Source organism: Lupinus angustifolius, chromosome LG18 (genome assembly GCF_001865875.1).
Source record: "Lupinus angustifolius cultivar Tanjil chromosome LG18, LupAngTanjil_v1.0, whole genome shotgun sequence".
Classification (NCBI taxonomy): domain Eukaryota; kingdom Viridiplantae; phylum Streptophyta; class Magnoliopsida; order Fabales; family Fabaceae; genus Lupinus; species Lupinus angustifolius.
In genome coordinates this window covers 13,993,474-14,020,896 of record NC_032026.1, presented here as the reverse complement: position 1 = coordinate 14,020,896, position 27,423 = coordinate 13,993,474, and the positions used below count along the sequence as shown (strand labels likewise).

The following is a 27,423-nucleotide window of genomic DNA, read 5'->3' as shown; positions in this document are numbered from 1 at the left end:
GAAGAAGCTCTTGATCAACCTCATTGGATTAGAGCAATGAGGTTGATCAAGAGCTTCTTCTACACTGATTTGTTATCCATTATCAGCTTTAGCTTCATTTCTTCTGATTCCATCTTCAACTCTGCCATAAGAGCACTCAACCAAGCAGCTTGGCAAGCACTCATGCTGGCTGCAATGTACTCTGCCTCACAAGAAGATAAGGCTACCACCTCTTGCTTTTTGGAACACCAACTAATGGGAGCAGAACCAAGGAAGAAGAGATATCCAGTGGTGCTCTTCCTATTTGATTTGTCTCCACACCCGTCAGCATCAGAAAAACCATGTAGCTCTTTGTTGTGCTTGCTTGATTCAGCAGGGTACCTGATTCCATAGTTTAAGGTCCCTCTCAAGTACCTTAGGAGCTTCTTTGCTGCAATTAAGTGACTATGTTTTGGAGATTCGATGAATCTGCTTATCCACCCAACACAATATGCAATGTCAGGCATTGAGTTGCATATGTATCTTAGGGAGCCCACCATTTGTCTATATAGTGTCTTGTCTACAACTTGCTCTGATACCACTGTTAGAAGAAGAAGAAAACAGAGAGGGTATAGCAGAGAGGAAGAAGGAAGAACAGAATGGAATTAAGAAGAAGAAATTCAATGAATATTAGTGTAGTGTATTGATCAAAGAGGAGGAGAAGAATTCTGAATTTTACAATACAAATGCCTTACTATTTATAGCAATAATTAACTAACTAACAACCTACAAATAGAAAGTTCCATTAACTAACAAAACTGAATTACAAATAACCAAGAATTAACAATACCAAGTTTACAAAATCTATCCAAACACACACTTAGTGTTCTTCGAGTTCAAAGTTTAAACATACAAATTGAGTAACGTTCTTCATAATTATAATAATAACTATCATATTTCCTTGTGCAGTTGTTGATGTGAATTAAATACCAACTTCGTATGGCTTTGGAAATAAATTTTACCTCTACGTTGTTCAAAACTCTCCAAATGTCATATCAAAAACTCTCTCATGTGTTCATTGCTCCACCATCCATTTTGTTTCTCTTTGCTTCCTTTGGTTTATTTAAGGAAGAAAAACTTAGGAGAGAAGTTAAGAAGATAAAGTATGAGTAGAGAGAATAAAATGAGAAAAATAATGAATTTAAAGAGTTATTTGGTATGAGAGAGAAAAAAAAGAAGAGAAAAGAGAAAGAAATGAATTGACAATAGTATCCTTGTTATATTAATTTTTGGAAGATATTTTGAACACTAAAATTATATTTTACGACTATAATACTCTTCCCACCATTTTCTTACCGAATGAGAAGAGAAACAAAAAGTGGTGGAACTCACATAATTTTGCCCCCTCTCCTCATTTTCTACACTCAATCAAACAAGAGAAAAAAGTGAACTTTCTCCTTTTTCTATCTTCTTATTTTCTTTTCTATTAAAATCATACTAACCAAAAAAAAGACTTGGAGAACAAAGTACAGCCCAAAGTCAGGAAATATTGCCTTTTTTTATTCGTTTACCGGAATTACTTCTTAAATAATTCCTCTAAATATTTTTCTTAACTCCTATCAACTTAGGGAAAAAATATTTTTTCTCCAAATGCAAACACACTTGAATACAGAAGGACTTTTAAATAAATAACAAATCCTCTAATACTTTTTTTTTGAATAACCAAGACTATGTCCTCACTAAAAACTAATAAAGTAATTTATAATATCTTTAGTTGTGTGACTACCTCTTTCAATAATTATTGTTATCAAAATTTAACTTCTAAAACTAAATGATGATCCAACAAGATCTTACAACACTAAACAAACACATTGTTAAACTAACGATCGATTTTTAATATACTATTAACGTTAGGGATCGAAGAATGATGAACCAAATTAACGAACAGTTAGGCCCATAATTGGCCCAATGGGCTCAACGCTGCCCTTTGGTAGTGTTTGAAACGCAACCACATTTGTGAATCTTTGTGGAAAAAGGAGAAAGAAAATGGGATTGACGAATTTCATCGTCACCGTAGCTGGCGTCAGCGCCGTCGTTCTTCTCCTCAGGAGTGACGTCAAGCAATCCGCTTCTATCTTCAAGCGCAACGTTAAGCACATTCGCACTTGGCTCGAAGAAGAAACTGCTAATTCTTCCAAGTGAGACCCCTTTTTCTACCTATCTCTTGCTAATCAATTCTAATTGGTGCTTCTTGTTTGTATAAAACTTCAATTCACTAGGGTCTTGTTCATTGATCAAATTTTCCTGAGGCCAATTTGTGTTGATTTTGAAGTAAGAGGTGTGCTACTCAAGTTTTTTTATTTATTTATTTATTTGTTGATTTAGTGGCGTTAGGTCTTTGTTTTGTGTTTATTTAATTTTTTAGAAGTGAAAATGAGAATGTGAGATATGGAGGACTAGGATTTTAGCCTGTAATTGGACATAACCATTCATCATATGGTTTTATTAAATATCAGACAAATGTGTATTTGTTGGGATTTTTATCTTTCTTGCCAATCTCTGAGTGCTTAAATTACTCTAAAGGATGATCCAAATAGTACAACAATGACTACAAACAAGCCTTAAACCCCACTAGGTGGGATCGACTACATAGATCGAAAGATGCCATAATGCTCGATCATAAACATGTGTGATTTCTTTTTCTGTTTGCAGCTTCATTTTATTTTGATTGTGCTAATCTTCTAGCTTAATACCACATGCTGGCTGGTGTGGCTGTGAGGTACTTGTTTTGTTGTGTAATCTGTTTACATGCACTTGATAGAGATTCTAAGTTATAAGTTATAACCAGTGTATGCTGGCACTTGATAATACTATAAGATGGAAAAATTTATGTGATGTTGGGATGAAGAAAGTTGCTGTGTTAAGTCATTAAAGGTATGATGATGTGGTTAAGTTTAAGGACTAATTGGGACAACTTAAAAGTTCTTTGTGGAACTTGTAAATGGTTAAATAGACCTCCTTATTCTTTTCTGCCTCTCTTTTACATGAGAGTAATGTAAATAAAGTTTATGGTTTCTCTTTATAGTTTTAGTATAGTCATGTAAGGTGCATGATGCCTTGGCCTCATGATTAATTTTCAGGTAAAGTTATTTTAGGTGATGTGCATAAAGTTATTTTTGGTGTATCCTTTAACTTGTGTGAGCCATTGTCTGGGAGAATGCAATTAACCACTCAGTTCAAATTTAGAAATTTTTTCAAGTTCTTATCAGTCAGCAACATAGTATGTGAGATTTGGTCTATTATTTTCACCTTCCGATAAATTACGGGATAATTTTTTTTCCTTATAGAAAGAGGATAGTGCAACATGTAAGTGATGAAAGCTCTTCTATGGGGTCAACTTATTAAACATAGAACATAGTGTTTTAGTCGTTTTTCCGGTAAATATATATAATTGTAATATTTAATGGGACGACGGATTAGATTGAATTAGCCTTTAGCCAGGTTATTGCCAATCTATTGAAAATTTGAAATCATGGCATATGATAAAAACGGAGGAGCAGAAGTAGCTTATACCAGTTTTTCAATTACTTAGGCCATGCTTGGAAGTTTTAGAGAGGAAAAGATGAGATAAAATGATAGTGAATGATTTGATGGAAAGTTGTTGTATTTCTCATGTTTGGATGATTAATGAGGGAAGGGAAGTGAAGGAAATTGAATTATATAAAATTTGACTGCCCCCATGTAGATAATGCTTGTTTAGAAGATAATTGATAGATTATAACATGAATTTCACTTTCATTTTCAGGGTAATAGAGAAGTCAAAAGAACTGGAATCAAAAGTTCCCCCCAAAGATATTCCCAAGGACGACAAGCACTAAAGTTTTTGAAGATTGCAGGGATGTTTAGTGCAGTAATTTGTTGTTTCCTTTTGTTTCTCTCTCACTATATTTAAATGGATACATGGTTTTTGTTACTTAGATAAAATTTATCATCAATGTCTGTTTATAACTCTTGAAAGTCCCATATCAGCTAATAAGAAGTCATAGCTATCCTACATTCCCAGTCTTTCGCAAATTTGTTTGATTTGAATGCTTAGAATGAGAACCATCCAGAATTAAGATTTAGCATATTTAATATTTTTGAAGAGTTGCTGGGACTTCACGTTTAGAAGATGGGTAATAAACGTGGATGAAAATATTTGAAGTGACTTTATACCTGAAATTTTGGGTGTAAAATATATTAATACAAAATGAAGTTTTTAACACATGATTAGATACACACTTGGTAAGGAACATGAAATGAGTGTCTCATCATGTAGCATTTAAGGGGTTGATTATAATAATTAATAAGCCAGATCATTGCACTTTAAATGTTTAGTGAGATTGATTACAGTAAGTCTAATTATGTCAAACATGATAATAGATATTGCATGGCACATGTGCTTACCTTTTTCTAACAGCATTCAACAATAAATAATCAGAAAATGTTTTAATCCAACAAATCTAGATAGCTTTGGTTATATACGAACACATAGCAGGTATCCAAATTTAGTATACAGGTAACAGTGTTCCAAAGAATGAGTAGGTTTATTACAGATGGTCATAATCAATCTCAACAAATAAAAAATACTACTCAACAACAACATCGAACGTAATTGATAACCCAAATGAAGAAATTCTTACCCAATCAAGTCCTTGAAGGCAAGAATCTTCATCAAAGAAAACCAGGAATAGTATACAAAAACATTTAAAGCCTCAAATTTATCAAGCACAATACTTGATATCAAGAAACTTTTCTAGGCCTTAGGGGAAATAATCTCGACTAGGGAAGACCAAGTTCCAGTAACAGCAATAACAATCCCAAAAACCATAATTGTCACATCAGGAACTATACATCTCCAACCCAATTCATCCTTGAAAACAATACAATGAAACATAGCAGGCAACACAAAACCAAGAATAACACACACACTGCTTCCTACAAGGGAAAGAAAATCTGCAAAATTAGGCACCAAAAGTGCCACCAAGCTCACCAACAATACCAACAACCACCTCAACCACAAGCAATACCTAGATCCACAGAACCTTCTCTCAACCACCTCATAAACAGGGTTCATCATCAAAGGAAAAGTGAAGAACAAGTTAATGCATAGGCCTAGTTGAACAAAAGCACTTATTACCCCTGGCCCTAAATTAGTAGTGATTATATCTTTAGTATCTTCACCATAAGCAAAATAACCAAGTGCTCCAAAAGCACCAAACAAAACAGAAATAACACCCATCCCAATACCTAAAACACTTCCAAATTTCTCTTTATCTTTAGTTTCTGATTCCAAAGGCAAAACCATTCCAATCCCTTCAAAAGCATACACAGCCACACCAATACCATATAAAAACACAGAGAACCCACGAAAAGCTTCCAAGTCTGGCTTATCTTTGAAGAACACGAACACATCCTCAACCATCACAACACCCTTGGCTGCAATATCAACCCCATCAGCAAAAATACTCAAAGGAGCTAAATGGGTCAAAGTAGGAATCGAATTCAATCCTAATTGAAAAGGCAAACAACCCCACAAAAACAAAACTTTCGGACTCAAACCAAGAAAATACGACGCCGTTTCATTCTTATTGGTTGTGAGAAAAGCCATGGTTGTGGAAATGAAGATAAGGTAGCTAACACAGAAAGCAGACTGAGAAAGCACGATCATGGAGTCAACGGCTAATCTACCAATTGGGCCAGATATGGTGAACCCAAGATCACCAAAAGATTTGATTTTGGAGAACCCCATGAAAGGTGATTCAAGCTTCCGACGCGTGTGAACCAATAGCATCATGCAGTGGTAGGTGAGGAATGCAACAGTGAAGAGCATGAAGAGACCCATCACCCAACCGGTTCGTTTGAAAGAGTATGGGAGGCCAAGTACTCCGGCACCGACTATAGCGATAAAGATATTGGCGAGGGTTTTCAATTTGGAAGAGAGTGGTGTAGAGTTTGTGAGAAGTGGGATATCTTCTTCTTCTTGTGGGAGGGAATAGTTTGATGAACTTGCATAAACCATTTTGAGTTTGTTATTATTTTATGTGTAATTTCTGTGATATGTTATTGAGTGTTGTTGTGAATGGAAAATTGGATGAAATAGAAGTGGCTGAATAAGATGGAGGAACACGGTTTTTTGTAGTGACTTCGAGGGAGCTAGGGTTGCAAGAGCTGATAAAGATGGTGGAAAAGGGTGATGTATATAAATAATGCTTCCATTAATGGAGAGGTAAATGGTGTGTAAAAGTAAACAAAAAGTAACATATATTAATACTTATATCCCTTTTATGTATAATAATATTACACTTCTACTCTTAGAATATAAAGGAAAAAGTTCATTGTCTGTCTAGAAGTCTCACATTGTTTTAGATTTTATTCTCCACTGGCAATTGTAACGGTAATATACTGGTTTTGGTTTATTACCACAATTGTAACTTCATGTCTTTTTCTAGCAACACAGTTGTAACATGATTTAACCCCCTAACAACAATCTAGTATAGTTTGACATGGTCTGGTTCATTATTTTGTGTGTCGTATTGCATGCAGACAAGATATACAGAAGCGATCTTGGGTCACTCTACTAGATAATTATAGGTAACCCAAGAATGTTACTTGGTGGAGAACAAGGAGGAATTTAATTAGTTTGAAGGAAAAATTGAGAGATAAATACTTGATTTTATATATTTTTAATGATAAAATTGTTATTCTATTATATATAAAAAGATAAAAATATCTTATCATATTACTATTTTTTTTTTCTTAATACTTGCCATGGAAAGGCCTTCCTCAGTTTGAAGTTTACAACTGTAAATGGTAAATTCTGTAGAGTAGTCTTCTTATCTTCCATATTTAACACAAGGTAACCCCACCCACGTTATGGAGACCTATAACAATTGAGATAAAGGTCACAAAAATCCATCGGTTACCACTCACCACCCCAATTGCGTATTTAAGAGTGATAAGCTATAGTTACATTTTCTAGGTAAGAAAATTAGTATAATTAATTTAAACTATAAAGTTGAATATCAAAGTTTAAATAGAATTGAGAATTTAAAGGAAAGTGTAATGAAAAATGAAAATAAATACGCACCGTATATCAAATAGTTTGAATATGTAAATTTTTGTAACTTGTATAAAAAATGTGTCGAATAAATTGTGAGAACATAATATACCTTTTCTTTTGGGACTCAATTACGTTATATATTAAGAACATGAATTTAATATATTTTATGGGTTCTTCTTTTTAATAATTGTTAAACAATCTCAAAATTTTCTCACTTCAAGTCAAAGCTTTATTTCTATTATATATAAACTATATTATAATATAAAACAATGATTATTACATACAACAAATTATTGAATAAATAATAACATATTATTAGTTAAAATTAGATGTAAAATAAAAAAAATATTTGAGCCCATTAATTATGAATTATGTATTGGACGCTTGCTATACAACTTTAGTGGCCAGTCCAAGCTCCAGGGTAAGAATAGAGATTCTCTCCATTAATAAAGATGTAAGTACTTTAATTTACTTGTATTTTAAATGACAAAAATGTTATTTTATTATATATATCATTACATATTAAGTTTTCTTTAGTTTTCAAGCACTCCATTAATGAGGAGGATCATATTATCTGAAGCAATGATTACCGTAATGAGAGGGAATATGGTTGGAGTATGAGAAAACACGTGAAAGAAGTAGAAGGGGTGGAGAATAGATAAAAAGTAAATTAACGTAAACTAAACTTTTCACAAAAAAATTAATGTTAACTCTCACCCCAATTTTTTATGATGAAATGTATATAATGGCTGGGATGGCAGTAAGTTATAGAACCGATAGCATGATAAAGACACTGATGAAGAAATAAGAATATAAGGTGGATAAACTTTCATAATGTGTGGTGTTTATTGATATACATCAGATGAGATTGATGTGATGTAGATAGTGACACTGTGACAGTAATGAGGTTCATGTGTAAGTAGAAAACCTGCAATATCCTCTACCACATATTTCTAACTCAATATTCACATGTATAATATATACTACCAAGACATGATAATGAAACATATAAAGATGATAGATTGTAAGATGTTACAATTATTATCTATCTTATATCATGTCTTATATATTGTTAGAGATGATATGGTTATAAATTTTAAATATTCATTAATATTATTGTTTTTATTTTATTATCATTTCTTCCGAATCTAGGTTAAACTATGAACACACAAATGGCTGCACGTGTTAGTTCTCCGATCTTCCTTTCAAGCGCTATAATGGCGAGCGAAAAACCTGCATTTGCCAACAAGTTAATTTCTTTTAACGGTTCCTACTTCATCCTTTTTTAAATTATTCATTCTTTATTTGTGTCTCTCTTGGTTTTTTCTGCTCTTAATCTTCATCACCGTCCCTTAAGTAAGACCATGTGTTTTTTTGCTTCTAATAATTCTATGGATTAATGTACTATCTAACAAATATTGCTACATTATTATTTTTTTCCTTGGTCACAAATGGTGTGTCTCCCACCTTATTGGGTTGGCTTAAGTGTTAGTTTCTTCGATCAAGTGCAAATTAACTGCAAAACCACGTTTGGAACAGCTGTTTCTTGCTGTAACATCTTCTGGGTTTGTCTAAAAATGGCTTGCATGTCGGTTATAATTTGAACAACTTTTCTTATAGGGAAATTTCTGACAAAAAAAGCAATTTTTTTAGAAATCTTGTTTTGTGTGTGATTGGGTAAATTTTGTATCATTATGGGAAAAGGGTGGCACCAGGGTCTGGTTGCACATTTTGAACAAGTAGAATGAGTTGTGGTGAGAGCCCTAAGGGGAATAGTGGTGAGTTTAGCATGGAGGATCAGAATGGTGATACATTGGGAAGCTTAAATCATAATATTGGTAAACCTCCTAGAGATCACTCATCTATGCGCCATTGCAGCAGTTCTTCATGGCTTCCAGAATCAGTAAGCATAATCAATTACCACCTTGTTTTTTATCTTAGCATGTATCATCTTAGTTCCAACTTCTAAGGGTTGAATATGCTGATGGATTTTGCAACATACCTACCTGTTGATTTTTAGAATATGATTGAATTTCCATGTTGTCAAAGGATTTAGGAAAGCTTAGCACATATTTCTTAGTTCTTGTTATTTTGATAGGAGCTGTAGCCTTCAGATGACTTTTCTTTGAAGTAGGTAACATTGCATTTTGTTGTTTAAGCTTTTGAGCAACTTGTGTTTGTTTGTTCAAATCTTTGTTTTAACAAGTTTATATAGAAGGAAAAAGTTTTTTTTGTACTACCAAGGGTATCCTTATCCCCTCACCTTGTTTTGGTAAGGAACTAATCCCTTTCGGGGTTCGTCACTACCCTCCAACAAGTGTCGCTTATAGGAATCGAACTCTCGACCTTGGGGATCCAGTGGGGCCTTACACCACTTGAAATTGTGATTATACTTTTTAACCCATATATTTTCCCTTAACTAATAATTTTGTACTATTCTGTTCTGTATAGGAACCAGATATTAAGATTATAGGTTTGAAATCCACCAGTGAAGAGAAATCAGAGTTTTCACCTATATTGAGGTCTGGGAGCTGTTCTGAGAAAGGACCAAAGCAATACATGGAAGATGAATTCATCTGTGTTGATATTCTCTGTGAACATGTTGGTCCAGGAACAGAAATTCCTTCTCCAGCAGCATTTTATGGGGTATGTTTCTTCATGTTAACTATAGAAATTGGTTAATATTCTAATGAATAATCTAGCAGCCATTTAGATACTCATGGAACTTGTGCATTGTTAATATGCACAGGTATTTGATGGGCATGGTGGTATTGATGCGGCATCATTTGCCAAAAAGAACATCCTAAATTTTTTAATTGAAGACTCTCAGTTCCCCACAGGCATTAAGAAAGCTGTTAAGAATGCATTTGTGAAGGTTGATCATGCAATTAAAGATGCTAGTGCTCTTGATAGTTCTTCAGGCACCACTGCTCTCATAGCCCTCTTGTTGGGAAGGTGAGAATTTAGTTATTATTCATGCCTAATCACTGTTGCTATTTGCATACATGTATTCATGCATGTGTTCCTAGTGCTGTAAGAGTTTGTAATCTGTACAACAACTTTTCGGATAACTTTACTTTTGCATTAAAAAATCAAAGTTGTCTGGAATCTGGAAGTTGTCAAAAATGTTGACAAAACATTTTCGGTGCAATAATTGACTGCTCTTAAGTTTGTCACCGACATTATTGATGGATATTGTAATTATGCAGGGACATGCTAATTGCCAATGTAGGAGATTCTCGTGCAGTATTAGGCAAAAGGGGCAGAGCTATTGAACTTTCTAAAGACCATAAACCAAATTGCACTTCAGAAAGACTAAGAATTGAGAAACTAGGTGGTGTGATCTATGATGGATACCTCAATGGCCAACTATCGGTAGCTCGTGCTCTTGGAGATTGGCACATCAAAGGTTCTAAGGGTTCTAAAAGTCCTTTAAGCTCGGATCCGGACCTAGAAGAGATTGTTCTGACAGAAGAAGATGAGTTTTTGATAATGGGTTGTGATGGATTATGGGATGTGATGAGTAGCCAGTGCGCTGTAACAATGGTGAGGAGGGAACTCATGCAGCATAATGATCCTACAACATGTGCAAAAGCACTTGTGACCGAGGCGCTTCAACGCAACACATGTGACAACCTAACAGTTGTCGTAGTTTGTTTCTCCAAAGATCCACCTCCCAAGATTGAAATTCCGAGATCACATAGGAGGAGGAGTATTTCAGCTGAAGGCATTGATCTTCTCAAAGGTGTCTTAAATGGTAGATGAGTAAAACTTGTTTGTTATTGATTTGTACATACACAATTGGTGGGGAATTTTCTGACTAACCCCCATGCTATAACATTGCTGTTTGCTTATATCTCAATATAGCAGCACAATTCACACACTTGGTTTTTGAAGCATCAATCAGATTCATAACCTTCTTCACTTGTATCACATCACAATTACAGCCACATTTTTGTCCTTGTGTCCATGCAAGCATCAGCTCAGAAAGTCGAAAATTCGAAATGCTAAGAAACAGCTAGTGGTTTCTGCCAATTCCATCATTGTATATGGCTGCAACTGATGCAAGTATGCAAAGACACAACAGAAACTTCAGTGACTGTTGAAAAGAACTATAGCAAGTGTTTTGTAATTTGTTCTCATTAATTTATCATTTACAATTTTGTTTAACCATTGTAAATTTGTATGGAACAGACACTTTTTTGTGCCTAGTTGATATATATATATATATATATATATATAAATTGAACCAATGATCAATTTATACCAATATCAATCACATTGTTCTTTTAATTGTCGCATTAAAAGTTAAGCAATGATTTTTCTACATCTAAGTTATAGACCTATTTCTTTGAAACAGAAATTAGTTTAAGTGAAAGTCTTAGCTTGTCATTTCCCTTTTTTTAAAAATTTCTTTCTGCATTTAAAAATGAACAATTGTTTAATATTTTATACCAATCCAAAATTGTAAAAAAAAAAAGTTTTCCTGTCATATAAATCATTGTTGGGAAACGGTTTAATATTTTATTGATGTATGCTAAGGCTGATCAATATATACTCTTAAATTTATGAGTACAAAAACCACTTCACTACATTCTTATTATGCTTAACTTTTTCATTATTTGTCACAAATGGTTATAGTGCAGAAACTATTGGATAGATTAAAATATGAAAAAGGTATTGATCTGAGAAAAAGTACTTTTCAGCATTCAGGAACAGTGGTGATGAATGAATGTGTGATATTCCAACAGAAATTCAAATACCAGGTTCATAAACTCACCATTCTAGCCATTCAACAAAACATAAACCAAGTTTTTAGTTCAAATATATAAAATCAAATGGGAAATGTTTCACTTAGTTAAGTGATTAGTTGTAGCATGATTTCATCTCAAAAATATATATGAGGTCATTTTCAAGAATTACACCTTTGTGTCGTGTGGCACACTTAGAAGATTGAATAACAAGCAAAGCAAGATTCTAGATTCTATAGCATGTAGCACATTTGGAAATTTTAATAATAATAAGCAGAAGACAAGACACTGGTGACAGAATCAATCCAACCAAGTTAGATGTACAAATAATTTAACATAGACATTACTACTTTTGTATCCATAAATGTAACAGCATGTTGGTATTACATGTAAGTTCATCCACCTTTCATTCTTAAGTTCTATTTTTGACATTTATATTTATAATTTATATGTAGTATAATTCCATCTTTATACATTATTTATTCAAGTATCATATCCGAGTGTCTAAATATATTGAACCTTCAGTTTTTTTTTGAGTGAGAAACTGTTTACATGGGTTTTTGTCTCTTAAATGTTGATTAAGTTGTGTTCCTCTAACTGCAGAACTGGTAACACCATTCATCTGAGATAATGACAAGGCAAACCAACATTCTTATGGTTTTTATTGTAATTTGCACTGTAAATGGTTGGATTGGGATGAGTACAGAATTATCAACTAGGCCTCATGGTGTGAGTGTTGGGGCTTATTTATCTTTGAATTCTACAATAGGCAAAGTTGCAAAAGTTGCAATAGAAGCTGCAGTTAATGATGTAAATTTGAGTCGAAATGTTCTTAATGGAACAAAGCTGAAACTCTCAATACAGGACACAAATCCAAATTCCTTGCTAGGCATTGTGGATGGTACTTCCTTTAAATAATTAATAAATTTGTAATACTATTTTGTTTGAACATACAACATATTGTTTGTTTGTTACACTACTTTTGCAGCTCTAGATTTCATGGAGAATGGCATGGTGGCAATAATAAGTCCCCAATATTCTGCATTGGGTCAAGTAATTTCGTATATTGCGAATGAGCTCGAAGTCCCTCTTTTATCGTTTTCGGAAATTGAATCCACAATGCCTTCACTAGACTTCCCATTCCTTGTTAAAGCAGCACAAAGTGATATGTTTCAGATGTCAGCAATAGCAGAAATTGTTGAATACTATGAGTCGAGGGATGTCAGCGCAATCTATTTGGATGACGATTTCGGGAGGCATGGGATTGCTGTTTTAGGGGATAAGCTAGCTGAAAGGAGATGCCGGATCGCATTTAAAGCATCCATCAGCCCTAAAGCAAGCAAGTATGAGATAATGACTGTTTTGGATAAGGTGGAAACCAGTGCGCTGTAACAATGGTGAGGAGGGAACTCATGCAGCATAATGATCCTACAACATGTGCAAAAGCACTTGTGACCGAGGCGCTTCAACGCAACACATGTGACAACCTAACAGTTGTCGTAGTTTGTTTCTCCAAAGATCCACCTCCCAAGATTGAAATTCCGAGATCACATAGGAGGAGGAGTATTTCAGCTGAAGGCATTGATCTTCTCAAAGGTGTCTTAAATGGTAGATGAGTAAAACTTGTTTGTTATTGATTTGTACATACACAATTGGTGGGGAATTTTCTGACTAACCCCCATGCTATAACATTGCTGTTTGCTTATATCTCAATATAGCAGCACAATTCACACACTTGGTTTTTGAAGCATCAATCAGATTCATAACCTTCTTCACTTGTATCACATCACAATTACAGCCACATTTTTGTCCTTGTGTCCATGCAAGCATCAGCTCAGAAAGTCGAAAATTCGAAATGCTAAGAAACAGCTAGTGGTTTCTGCCAATTCCATCATTGTATATGGCTGCAACTGATGCAAGTATGCAAAGACACAACAGAAACTTCAGTGACTGTTGAAAAGAACTATAGCAAGTGTTTTGTAATTTGTTCTCATTAATTTATCATTTACAATTTTGTTTAACCATTGTAAATTTGTATGGAACAGACACTTTTTTGTGCCTAGTTGATATATATATATATATATATATATATAAATTGAACCAATGATCAATTTATACCAATATCAATCACATTGTTCTTTTAATTGTCGCATTAAAAGTTAAGCAATGATTTTTCTACATCTAAGTTATAGACCTATTTCTTTGAAACAGAAATTAGTTTAAGTGAAAGTCTTAGCTTGTCATTTCCCTTTTTTTAAAAATTTCTTTCTGCATTTAAAAATGAACAATTGTTTAATATTTTATACCAATCCAAAATTGTAAAAAAAAAAAGTTTTCCTGTCATATAAATCATTGTTGGGAAACGGTTTAATATTTTATTGATGTATGCTAAGGCTGATCAATATATACTCTTAAATTTATGAGTACAAAAACCACTTCACTACATTCTTATTATGCTTAACTTTTTCATTATTTGTCACAAATGGTTATAGTGCAGAAACTATTGGATAGATTAAAATATGAAAAAGGTATTGATCTGAGAAAAAGTACTTTTCAGCATTCAGGAACAGTGGTGATGAATGAATGTGTGATATTCCAACAGAAATTCAAATACCAGGTTCATAAACTCACCATTCTAGCCATTCAACAAAACATAAACCAAGTTTTTAGTTCAAATATATAAAATCAAATGGGAAATGTTTCACTTAGTTAAGTGATTAGTTGTAGCATGATTTCATCTCAAAAATATATATGAGGTCATTTTCAAGAATTACACCTTTGTGTCGTGTGGCACACTTAGAAGATTGAATAACAAGCAAAGCAAGATTCTAGATTCTATAGCATGTAGCACATTTGGAAATTTTAATAATAATAAGCAGAAGACAAGACACTGGTGACAGAATCAATCCAACCAAGTTAGATGTACAAATAATTTAACATAGACATTACTACTTTTGTATCCATAAATGTAACAGCATGTTGGTATTACATGTAAGTTCATCCACCTTTCATTCTTAAGTTCTATTTTTGACATTTATATTTATAATTTATATGTAGTATAATTCCATCTTTATACATTATTTATTCAAGTATCATATCCGAGTGTCTAAATATATTGAACCTTCAGTTTTTTTTTGAGTGAGAAACTGTTTACATGGGTTTTTGTCTCTTAAATGTTGATTAAGTTGTGTTCCTCTAACTGCAGAACTGGTAACACCATTCATCTGAGATAATGACAAGGCAAACCAACATTCTTATGGTTTTTATTGTAATTTGCACTGTAAATGGTTGGATTGGGATGAGTACAGAATTATCAACTAGGCCTCATGGTGTGAGTGTTGGGGCTTATTTATCTTTGAATTCTACAATAGGCAAAGTTGCAAAAGTTGCAATAGAAGCTGCAGTTAATGATGTAAATTTGAGTCGAAATGTTCTTAATGGAACAAAGCTGAAACTCTCAATACAGGACACAAATCCAAATTCCTTGCTAGGCATTGTGGATGGTACTTCCTTTAAATAATTAATAAATTTGTAATACTATTTTGTTTGAACATACAACATATTGTTTGTTTGTTACACTACTTTTGCAGCTCTAGATTTCATGGAGAATGGCATGGTGGCAATAATAAGTCCCCAATATTCTGCATTGGGTCAAGTAATTTCGTATATTGCGAATGAGCTCGAAGTCCCTCTTTTATCGTTTTCGGAAATTGAATCCACAATGCCTTCACTAGACTTCCCATTCCTTGTTAAAGCAGCACAAAGTGATATGTTTCAGATGTCAGCAATAGCAGAAATTGTTGAATACTATGAGTCGAGGGATGTCAGCGCAATCTATTTGGATGACGATTTCGGGAGGCATGGGATTGCTGTTTTAGGGGATAAGCTAGCTGAAAGGAGATGCCGGATCGCATTTAAAGCATCCATCAGCCCTAAAGCAAGCAAGTATGAGATAATGACTGTTTTGGATAAGGTGGAAAAAGTGGAGTCTAGGATTCTAGTACTGCATACTCATGAAGATTGGGGTCTAGAAGTTTTCGAAATTGCAAAAGAACAAGGGATGATGGATGCTGGTTATGTTTGGATCACCACTGATTGGCTTTCAACTGAGTTAGATACTAACTTTCCTTTCCTTTCAAAGGCACATGATGACATTGAAGGGGTTCTTACTCTACGCATGCACATTCCTGATTCACAAAGCAAGAGGGAATTTACATCTAGGTGGGGTAGTTTAAGTGTTAGAAAATCGTTGAATGGCTCTATTGGTCTAAATGCATATGGATTATATATGTATGATACTGTATGGCTCCTGGCTTATGCAATTGATGAATTTCTCAATCAAGGCAATCATGTTGAGTTTTCCAATTATACAGAATTTGTTCAATTGAGTGGAAGGAGTTTACATGTTGATTACATGCCGATATTCAACAACGGGAACTTGTTACTTCAGAGCATCTTAAAGGCTAATGCGACAGGTGTAACTGGCACGATGAGGTTTACTGATGATGGTTTATTGGTACATCCTTCATATGAAATTATAAATGTGATTGGCAATAGCTTAAGGAAAATTGGCTATTGGTCAAATGGTTCAGGATTATCTGTGGTGTCCCCCGAAATTGAGGACTCAAAATCGAAGCCTTTAAATAGCAGTAGCGTGAGTTCTAATGGACAACTGTATGGGGTAATCTGGCCTGGACAAACAGCAGTGAAGCCTCGTGGGTCGACTTATTACCCTCATGGTGGAAAGTCCTTGAGAATTGGTGTTCCACTTCAGTACTTGTTTCCAGAAGTTCTTCATAAGGTGGAAGGCACTAATTCATATGCTGGATTCTGTATTGATGTGTTCACTGCTGCACATGATTTGTTGCCATATAACAACATCCCATATGAGTTTGTTCATGCTTTTGATAGCAATCAGTAAGAGACTGTTAATAGGGAACTACATCTGGTCCAAGATGGCGTACGTATAAAATACAGTAGGACTAAACTTAGCTGGTATTTTCCTCATCTGCTTGTGGCACTGTTCTTCAATAAAAATATAATGTGCAGTATTTTCTTTACACATGTTATATCTTTACTGAAAAACTATGCCGCTAGAGTTTGTGACTTTTGTCCAATGCAATATCGTAAGGTTCGTTAATTCATTTTTTGCCTTATCCTTTGGATTTTGATTTATTCGTCTCAGGTCATTGATACTTTGGTAGGAGGCGTTGCAATCACTGTTGATCGCATAAGGATTGTGGATTTCACGCAACCATATATCGAGTCTGATTTGGTTGTGGTGGCACCAATCAAGAAGCTAAAATCAAGTACCTGGGCCTTTTTGAGACCCTTCACCCCCAATGATGTGGTTTATCATAGGTATATCATGCCTTATTGTGGGAACAGTTATTTGGATCATGGAGCGTAGGACAAATGATAAATTCAGAGGTTCTCCTAAACTATTCTAAGGTGAGACCATAGATGATATTTGGCTTAGAATATACATCAAAAATCCATGGTAATTGGTAAATCACCTCTACCTGTTTACCAAAATAAGATGTAGAAAAACCTGAAGAAATGAAGCTGTTTCCAAATTCAGAAACAACCATATCCCATCAAGTAATTTGTCACTCTTTGATGCAGGTTCAGCTTTCCAACTTTGTTCAATGCTCAAAGTAAGTGAAAGCAAGGATTCTAGTTCTGCAACATCACAACTATATGCTGGAAAATTGCACATATGAATGTACTTTCCATTTTTCATGCAGGGGAAAATATAGTGAGCAGTCTTAGCCAGTTTCTGCTTATAGTGTGGCCTTTTGTGGTTCTTATAATAAATTCAACCTACACTGCAACTTTGTCCTCAATCCTTACAGTGGAAAAGCTGTCTTCCAAAATTATGGGAATTGATAGCTTAATCTCAAGGAATGTTCCCATTGGTTACCATAAAGGTTCATTTGTTAGAACTTACTTGGTTGATGAACTAAGAATACATCCCTCAAGACTTGTGCCTCTCAGTTCACTACAAGAGTATGAAAAGGCTCTGATGAATGGAGATGTTGCAGCGATTGTCACTGAGCGCGTTTTTATGGAGCTATTCGTGTCAACTAGATGTCAATTCACCATAGTAGGCAATGCTTTTTCCAAAATAAGTTGGGGTTTTGTAAGCTTCTCTTCCTTGATATAATTACTTATATACTCTAGTTTGTTTTGGATTTTTATATCCCCATGCATTATTCTTATGTTTCTTATCATGTTATGATAGAAACAGAGAGAAGTAAATAAGGTCTATCATTGTTCCATTAATCTCTTTCTCTCATGTAACATGAGAAGAAGAAAAAAACATAAGACTATCCAAATCCAGTTTGTTTTGCATTGTCACATGATCATGTCATAAGAAAAATACAAATACAACCTCATTGTGTACACCTATTCCTCGTGCGCGATCATGTAACTAAGCAAGACACATGATACAATCTTTCTCTCGCGATCATGTAACTAGGAAATACACATGTCATAATCTTACTTGTAACAATTTTTTGTCATTTTTTGGTGTGAATTATTATCAGCCCTTCCAAAGGGATTCACTACTTGCTAAAGACATGTCTACTGCCATTCTAAAGCTCTCAGAAAGTGGAGAACTGCAAAGAATTCGAGACAAATGGCTAAAGCAAAATATTTGCAGCAAAGAAGGTGCAAAGGAAGAAGTAGAGAGGCTTCAACTCAAAAGCTTTTCAGGTCTCTTCTACTTATGTGGGTTAGCAGGTTTGATTGTTCTGTTATTATACTTCATAAAGGTAGTGCGCCAATTTATGAACCATTACCCAAATGAGTCTCAGTGTTCTAGTTTGTGTTCAGGATCTTCTCTTTTTCATTCCTTTGTTTGTGAAAAAGAAGATAAAGATAGGAAAACAGTGTCAAGTCCAAGAGACCAAGATTGAAGAACTAAAACAGGGAAGTTAAATTAAGTGTGTACCATCACCATGCATACTTTAATGTTCTAGTACAAATTATTCTTGATTGATGTTGAGCTTACTAGTTTTTAGTACATGCACCAGTTTTATAAAAAAGTTGCTTATGAATTTAAGTTTTTTCAATGATTAATTGTGATTTTTGTTGTAAGTGTATTATAAATTATGTTTACATAAATTATCTCCAAAGATAGTGGTTCAATATCATGAATTTAAACTTTTTCTCAAATTATTGATGTTGATTTTTTTTCCCACATTTATTTAGATAAAAAAATTAGGATGAGATGTCATGTGTATTGGTTAGAATTGTAGGATTTTAAAATTACTAAACATTAAAGAAAATTGCATATAAGGATTTTTCCTATAAATTCCTAAAAAATGTGTATCAAGAGAATATCCTTTCATTTGTTTATATGTATAGGATATATTATTTTGATTTATTTATGTTTGCACTAATTTTTGGGATTTATATTTTCAAATAATCAAACAAATAATTTTAATTTTAAGTTAAAATAGTCTATTTTCTTTTGGGTAGGTGTGTTCGTAAAAAAACTTTCACGTGTTAAGTAATCGAAAAATTGACTCGTGAATTCTAGTATTATTTAAATTGGAATGAGTTAGCATTTTTCGAGTTAAATTATGTAGAAACAATCAACCATTATTTAAAGAAAAAAAGTAAATTCTGAAAAGTAAAATAACCTTAAAATCCAATAACATAAGTTTCTTGACCCACAAGAAAAAAAATGACATTTTGGGCTTCATGAATCATGATTGATATATGGAAGCTTCAGTTTCTTCTGAGTTTACTTCAGATTCATTTTGGCCCTCAACTGTGCTGAAACACCATCTATGGCTGAACTCAGTTGAGCAATTTTCTCAGTTAGCACCTTCCTAGTCTTCTGTTTTTATCACAACATGAATTTCAATGTAGTACTTTGTATAACAAAATGAGAGGACAAGTTTATATGGTGAACAAAAAAACATACTTCACTCAAAAAGGTTAGTAAAAACATCAAAAGTACTGAATTCAAAAAACAAATGTTAAACTCAAAGAAAGGTTACATATAGGAATTCATCTCCATGCTACTTAAAACAGATGGAACCATTGTTGTAACAACTTCTCCTTCTTTAATAAATAAAGGAAAATATCATAAATCATGTTCATTAACAAAACATTAGTCTATTAATCTTTCCTAATCGTTCCGCCTATGCTTTCTTTCTTGGTCCCCCTCTTTTTCTAGGAATTAGACTAACTTTCATTTGATCTACTCTCCTTATCAGGGCTTTTAAGGTCCCCTCCACGCATTTTCAAACCACCTAAGGCACTACTCTATCAATTTTTCTACAATAAAAATTACTCCAACTTTTTCTACAATGGGCTTATTCGTATGATTTACTTTTCTTACCAGAAAGATGTCCACATTCCACAACCAGTATTTGACCATGGTAACAGGTGAAGTTCTTGAATTTTAGGTAACTGAATTCCTTATACTAAATGTAGGCTCATATAGCTCCCTATGTCACAGCCATTTAAGATACACGGAATGAGCATGATTTCAAATGAATGATAACTGCATGGATAATTTCTTACCTCCAGAGCTTTTTCCTCATCATACATAAATTTTGGTAAGTTTCCTCATGAAATCATTACTGTCAGCTCCAGCTAGTACCCTGCTTATCTAAATTTAATAACATATAAGTCAAACATTTCATGCCTTAAAAAATATATTCAGAAACTAGTCAATTCATCATACAACTCTCTCTTTTCAAGAGGTGCATAAGTCAAAAGTAGACACAGTGTGTTCTGCAAATATATAGACCTGAGGTGCATATACACAACCTAATGCTCCAACAATTATTCCTCCCAATACAAAACCACCAACAAAGATACTTCCACCACTGGGTCTTCCACATTCTCCACTGTAATAGCAGAGATATTAAAAACATTACAAAGTTAACATAGTCCTAAAGTTATACACACCTGTTAAAGATATATCATTCTTATACCAAGATTTTGGATAAGCAAAATAATTTAAACTTAAGACACAATCAACAATCACATACACAAATTATTAGAAAAACAAATTGAAGCAAGAATAGCTGTCACTTTATATGATCATTGTTACAAAACAATTTTCTATGTTTGCAGGCAGAATAGTCATGTACAAAAATAAATGCATCAGAAAGTTCCTACCCTGCTCGAACTATAAGTGGAAAGTTACGCGCTATTTTAGCCTTAACAGAAGATCCTGGAAAATGCTCACTAGAGCTGATTTTCAAGAAGCATTTATCCATCGGCTTAAAATAGGAACCTGCATTTGATAAATTGAACATTGGGTTTCCAAGAGAATCACCACAGCATACTTCGATAGCAGCAATTTAGCCCAAACATGTTATCATTCTTCATGAAGTTATTTCACACTAATTAACACTCATATAGAAGTCTTTAAAACATGGAAACATGGAAGTAGAAGACCTACTCCGATACCTTACCCGAGACTGCATATCCTAACATCAAGATTATGTGGTTCCACTATTACATTAACATGCCACCAGCAATGTCACTAACTTCAAAAAAAACTTCAGTAGTATTTTGGTCATAATCAGGATAAGAACAAATGGCAATGTCTCTAGACACACAAAATCAAGTTTAGGTACACTACACTTTTTAAAGTTCTCATTTTCCACCTCTTCATCCTCATTCCAACCCTTAATAAAGCATACCCTAATACACAGTTTCTGTCAGCCACATTATGAACCGCATACATATTACATAATATTGCAAACCTAGTGTTAATCAGTCTCATCAAAATTTTCATGCAAAACATAGTTTCACAATGTGGTCGATCATTAAACTTTTTTCACGCTCAAAATAAGTCTTAAATCTGAAGCTAAAGTCACGAACAATTAAAACCATCCAAAATTTTTTTTTTTTTTCGCTTTTCAATTACAAAACAGTTAGAACTAAGCTGGGTTTTTTAAAAAAATAAATAAATCAAGATCATACAAAAAAAATATAAACTTGATAAACAGCATAAAGATATTTACAACCTATAAAAAGAGCAATGTGTAATGAGACTAAGAGGAAATAAAAGAAATATGTTGGGAACAAAGGAACAATCAAATAGTAAAGAGTACAGAGAGAAGAGAATAACACAAGAGATTTGTTAAAGGGTTCAGTCAATCATACCTACGTCCCCGGAGCGCTGAGCGGATAGAGAATAGGATTACAAACTCTAGCACACTCATGAGGTGCGTCATCTGGTGCACATTATAACAAGGGAGTTGAGTCCAATATATAATATTTATATTCTATTTTCAGTTGTGCCCTTTACACAGTTATAATAGTAATGAATCAGTAACCTGACATAAATTGGGTTTCTGAATTTTTCGCCATAACGATAGAGCTTGATAGAGTAGTCGTAACCATTTTTTCAGCTAAAGAAAGATTCAAACCCCAAAATTAAACCAATGCGTAGTAATTTAATTGTACAATGATGCTGCTAATTCAAGTTGGGCTCAGATCCTGGGCTTCATATGTATTCTCTTTCAGTCCAACACACTTTTTAATCTTCATAAAAACACATTAGTTACTTTATTAGTTAAGGCTTAACTATAGTACTTTGTTAGTTATTTATCTATTTACGTTTGGTTCATTGTTATTTTGTTAGGAAACATGGACGTGGATCGAAGCACCAGTGGTTGAACAACACAACACTCTTGTGGACCCACACTTTGAAACGAAACAAAATCTTTTGTCTCAATGTCTGTCTCGAACAAGTTACAATAAAACAAAAATAAATAAATAGTGAATATTTAATTTTTAAACTGACTTAACATAAATTGATATAAGACATGTTTTGGGACTGCAGATTCTTGTTTGGTTTCAGAACTATTGGCCACTCAACCCTCACATCAGTATATGAGGATGAAGATGAAGATGATATTGAATTGTCTCCCACATCACCATCAAAGAGTTTGATACAAAATACGCAAGAAACAAACATTGAATGCGACTTCAAATTATAACTGTCACTCAAAATTCATCCTTTTATTCTTCTTTCTTTGATTATTACATTCTAGTTGTAGAGAATGGTATTTTTAAAGTTGAGATTATCAGTTTTGTACATTACATAAATTCTTGTTCATAAATCATTGGTGTTAGTAATAAACGTAGCATTTGGTCCTATATATATGTCATATGTGGAATCATCTCTTGTTTTCAAAGATGAATGGCAATATAATCATGTCACTAATTCACTATTGTCATTTTGTAGAATAATGTTGAAATTTATGGTCAAATGTATAATAATTTGGGATGTAAATGGAGTTGTAGTGATCCATATCTTGTGCATTATTTGTGCCATACATATACCCGTGAGTGTTTATGTTACACGTGATCAATGAAACAGAAAAAAGTGGTGAAGGGAAAAGAATCGTGAAGAAAAAGATCATCCTGGCTTATGTTGAATTTAAAAATAAAACATAATTGACATAAGATGTTTATATTCATGGAACGAGATGCCAGGGAGGATTGCCTAAATTGGTAAATATTCTACAAGATAAAAAGAAACAAAACGCAAGTAATTTTTGTGCTATAGCTAAGAGCCACGTAAGATAGATGTGCAACTTTTGGTCAAAACTCTGTGTACAGAAAGCCTATAAGAACGTTATTACCATGATATGATGGGTGTATACCTTTAAGCTCTATTTCTGAGTGTGATTTTGAACTGGATGATAATTGAAGATTTTAGAAAATCTTTTATTATTTGAAAGTCGGATGAAGAAGATAAAAAGGTTTTAAAGACCCTTCATATTATTTATCTTATAGTTTCCACAAATTGAAATTTTTCTCGAAACAAAATGTAAAAATACCTAAATATTTATAGTGAAATTATATAATTATATATTATTATCAATTTTACATTGTTAATTACATTTTAAATAAAAAATATTCTATTGTTACCATTATTTTATTCTCTCGATCTAAATTTTGTATCAGTGTTATGAGAAACAGACGGTCTAACCGCTGACCAAACTTAAAAACAGCTTTGGTTTACCGTCTTAATCAAATGAGAGTCATACCACTTTGGACAGGGAGAATTCTGGTCTAACTACGTTAAATCAAGTTGAACATGATTAAGCTCGGAAGTAAACTAGGAGATTCACTTAAAAATTAAAAAAATGAACATTACTCGAATATTTTGTTTTACTACGGTCCAAAAACGATGAAAATATATTACTTCAATATAATTATACATGATTATTAATTATATAAAGTTTTACATTTATATATAACTAGCGTGTCGGCCGACCACATTCTTATTTTTTTATATATAATGTACCAGCTTTATGTTATATTATTTAAGAAAATTAATTTAAATATAAGAAATGTAATATATAAACTCAATATAGAGTTAAGAAGATAACTTGTGGTTAGGAATGGCAACGGGGCGTGTTGGGGTTGAGTTTGCACATACCCAAATCCGAACCCGAAATTCAAAACCCGAACCCAAACTCAACGTGGTTAAAAATAAAAATATCATCCCCGAACCTGAAAAAACCCGAAAATTATAATGTATTAAGAAAAATATGATATTATTTTCGTGTAATTTTTCTCTAAGATTTCTATTTTCTCTTGTATTATTTCATTTCTTTTATGTGTGACGATCTAATAGTATGTAAAGTAAAATTAGAAATTAAATTTCAATTTTAAATTGAATTATATTACTTTGGGGCGGGTTCGGGTTAGGGTCTTTAATATACCAAACCTGAATCCGAACCCGAAATTTAAACATGGGTAAAACCCGAACCCGAACTCAATCACATCAGGTTTTCCCCGTTAAATTCGGGTGTATACTCACAAGTTCAGTTTTTATTGTCATCCATACTTGTGGTAGTAGATTAATAGTATGTATTTTGGCTTTATTAATAGTAAGTATTTTGGTTTTATTAATAGTATACATATAAAATTAGAAATATGAAAGGGTAAATTAGGGAAACATAAATTATTCCATAGATAATTATTTTTTGCTTTCCCTTTATATATTAGTATAGATATATATTTATAAATAAAAATTATTAATTATATATTGAATCAACCGTCACACCAGACGATTTAACTATTTAAATCAGTTAAACTTTTGATCTTTTTCGGTTTGACGTCCGATTCAGGTTTCACAATATTGAGGGAGATAATTGACTTCGTTTCCCCTTCCCTTCCTCCCATTTCTAGTATTTTGATCTTTTTCCTTCCCTTTTTCTTTCTCTCATATAATTCCCACACAAAATTTAAACTAGTATACTTAATCACCTACCACTTGTGACCTTAACACATGAGAGCACGTATGATGTTCCACTATTTTAATTTACAAGATAGTTAATAATTATAATTATAATTTAAATAAATTTTTTAACCATTCATCTTCTTAATACATGAATTGGAACAATAGATATGTTCCCTTAAAATATGGCTTTCGTACACACTTTGTTTTTAATTAATGTGTTAAAAGCTTTGTGATTTTCCAAAATACAATAATTTAAAAAATTGTTCGCTAATCATAAATGTTATAGGAGAGCGAAACTTTATGACTGTTTTTTTGTACTATTAAAAGTATATCTTCACATATAGATAAAGAACTAATCTTTTTTGGGTATATGTTTGTCCCTCCCAATAAATATCGCTCCCAAAAATCGAACAATTATTTAATATTTCTGTAAATCCAGCAAAATTTTGTATCATTAGACCAACTTCACTTCCACATATCTACAAACATAATTTTAAGATCAACCAACCGAATGCCAAATACAAGGAATCCCATAAAATGTTTATTTTCCATTTTATTTTAGGAATGTGTTAATCCAACACACTTTAAAGATCGAGATGCTTGTTTCATCATAAAAGGACAGCTCCTCCTGACAAAGTTTTAAACATTAGTGAATTATTATATTATAATGGCCCCTCTTGCATAGGACTGAGACATTGTTTCTCTTTAAATGCCATTCTGACATCCTTAAAGGATAAGCCATTGAACCTGTTTTGAGGTTTTACCTCCTTCTGTCTCTCCTGACTATGATATTCAGGGAAATGTTTGATATAGCTATTGTCACTATTCAACAAAAAAGTTTGCACTTTTCTACTTGGCAAGTTGTTGGATAATGCCAAAAAACTAAGTACTCCAAGGAGAAAACTACAAATACACACTGCACCAATGAATTGTGATTTTATAAATCACAAACACATGGCATGTTCACCCGTATACTTCGGATTAAAAATATAAGTAATGAGATATATTACCCTATTGAGTAAAACTAAAATTACAATGGTTAACATGAGCAACAAAAATCAACTTCAAGATCTAAACATGTATGAAGTTTAGAAAATGTATATGGTCACTCAAAGACCCAACGAATCATAATAAACAAGAAAAAATTATGTATCTTTTTATAACTAGTGTATCTTTTCTGCAATGTATTGCACATAGAATGGCAAAACAATTCATATTTTCAACAGTGTCAGCTTTCCACTGCTAGATAGAAAAAGAAAGAAGGATCAAGTTCACTTTATTTTTTTTATACTACCAATGGTATACTCATCTTTTTGGGTAAGTAATTAATCTTTTTCAGTGTTTGTAGTTATCCTTCCTAATAAGTGTTGCTCACAGGAATCAAACCATTGATCTTTTGATCATTCTAAATATCTAGTGACACCTTACATCATTAGATTAACATTTTGTTGTCAGTTGGCTTTATTAATATCTCTTATCACTGGTTTGGAGACCGGAACATATAACAATTTTTTGAGAACTAAAAATGAGTTAATTGAGACCCTACAATGTCAGACAATAGCACATGTGTTGAACGAAGGCTCACTCATCAAAGTGGGAAAAGCCTAAAGTCTCTAAAGACGCATTATGCTTTGGGTGCATTAATCCCTCTAATGTTGCCCCCTTTATTTAATGTCACTATACATAAATTTCGTTATTTTATGAGACATATCATACATCATAAATTATATAATGTGTAAATGTATATAACCGTTTATAGGGACATTTTCACGATAAATCAATTCCATAGTTAAAGTTTCTTTTTTTTTCTTCCTTTAATTTTTTTCTCACGGTATAAAGGAAAAAAAGGTCTTGAATCGAATGGGAAACCGAATTTTGCTGAAAAGATGTGCTCAATTATTAAGCAATATTGGTGATCCCACTGTCCATGAAGACAAGATCAAGCAACAAGCCAATTCTGACCGTGCCAAGTATGCGCATGAGCCTGACCGAGCATTAGTGCCAAGGCACACCAGCATGACCGAGCCAAGTGCCAAGGCACACCAGCATGACCGAGACAGGAGCACCAGCACGAGCCTGACCGAGCCAAGTACCAAGGCACACCAGCATGACCAAGACAGGAGCACCAGCACGAGCCTGACCGAGCCAAGTGCCAAGGCACCCAGCACGAGTCTGACTGAGCACCAGCACGAGTCTGACCGTGCCAAGTGCCAAGGCACCCAGCATGAGTCTGGCCGAGCCAAGTGGCACCATGACTGAAACAGCAGCACCACTGGTGCAGGCAGAATCTGTTTCTTGTGTTCCAAGCAAACGTGGAAATGTGATTAATTTCTTTTTAATCACGTGGGTTTATTCTATTAATTAGTTAGTTAGTT

At 33.4% G+C, this 27,423-nt stretch overlaps 4 protein-coding genes, 1 long non-coding RNA gene and 1 pseudogene across 7 annotated transcripts; 3 read left to right on the top strand and 3 right to left on the bottom strand.

Moving 5' to 3' along the window:
- Positions 1,965-4,020, top strand: LOC109332324. Its single transcript, XM_019567271.1, has 2 exons — positions 1,965-2,156; positions 3,764-4,020. The coding sequence occupies exons 1-2, from the start codon at positions 2,005-2,007 to the stop codon at positions 3,834-3,836; spliced, it is 225 nt and encodes a 74-aa protein (XP_019422816.1). The 5' UTR covers positions 1,965-2,004; the 3' UTR covers positions 3,837-4,020.
- LOC109332325 lies at positions 2,335-3,324 on the bottom strand. Its single transcript, XR_002105891.1, has 2 exons — positions 2,974-3,324; positions 2,335-2,942 (listed from the first exon to the last, which is right to left on the bottom strand). It is a non-coding gene; the product is annotated as an uncharacterized LOC109332325 (long non-coding RNA).
- LOC109333308 (probable protein phosphatase 2C 47) lies at positions 4,395-11,291 on the top strand. Of its 2 annotated transcripts, XM_019568723.1 has the most exons (5): positions 4,395-4,542; positions 8,837-8,963; positions 9,512-9,706; positions 9,810-10,015; positions 10,270-11,291. In XM_019568723.1, exons 1-5 carry the CDS (start codon positions 4,535-4,537, stop codon positions 10,823-10,825), a joined length of 1,092 nt encoding a protein of 363 aa, XP_019424268.1. In that variant the 5' UTR covers positions 4,395-4,534; the 3' UTR covers positions 10,826-11,291. The 2 variants fall into 2 exon arrangements, with proteins under 2 accessions (XP_019424268.1, XP_019424267.1); XM_019568722.1 differs by lacking the exon at positions 4,395-4,542 and having other exon boundaries at positions 8,342-8,963.
- Positions 4,588-6,028, bottom strand: LOC109333307 (amino acid transporter ANTL2-like). The gene has a single exon (XM_019568721.1). It carries the CDS (start codon positions 6,017-6,019, stop codon positions 4,754-4,756), a length of 1,266 nt encoding a protein of 421 aa, XP_019424266.1. The 5' UTR covers positions 6,020-6,028; the 3' UTR covers positions 4,588-4,753.
- LOC109332241 (glutamate receptor 3.6-like) lies at positions 12,384-18,528 on the top strand. Of its 2 annotated transcripts, XM_019567154.1 has the most exons (7): positions 12,384-12,712; positions 12,800-13,182; positions 15,785-16,771; positions 16,997-17,262; positions 17,437-17,468; positions 17,559-17,953; positions 18,360-18,528. In XM_019567154.1, exons 1-3 carry the CDS (start codon positions 12,442-12,444, stop codon positions 16,730-16,732), a joined length of 1,602 nt encoding a protein of 533 aa, XP_019422699.1. In that variant the 5' UTR covers positions 12,384-12,441; the 3' UTR covers positions 16,733-16,771; positions 16,997-17,262; positions 17,437-17,468; positions 17,559-17,953; positions 18,360-18,528. The 2 variants fall into 2 exon arrangements, with proteins under 2 accessions (XP_019422699.1, XP_019422698.1); XM_019567153.1 differs by lacking the exons at positions 12,384-12,712; positions 12,800-13,182 and adding an exon at positions 14,979-15,314 and having other exon boundaries at positions 15,402-16,771.
- LOC109332671 lies at positions 19,404-22,219 on the bottom strand (annotated as a pseudogene).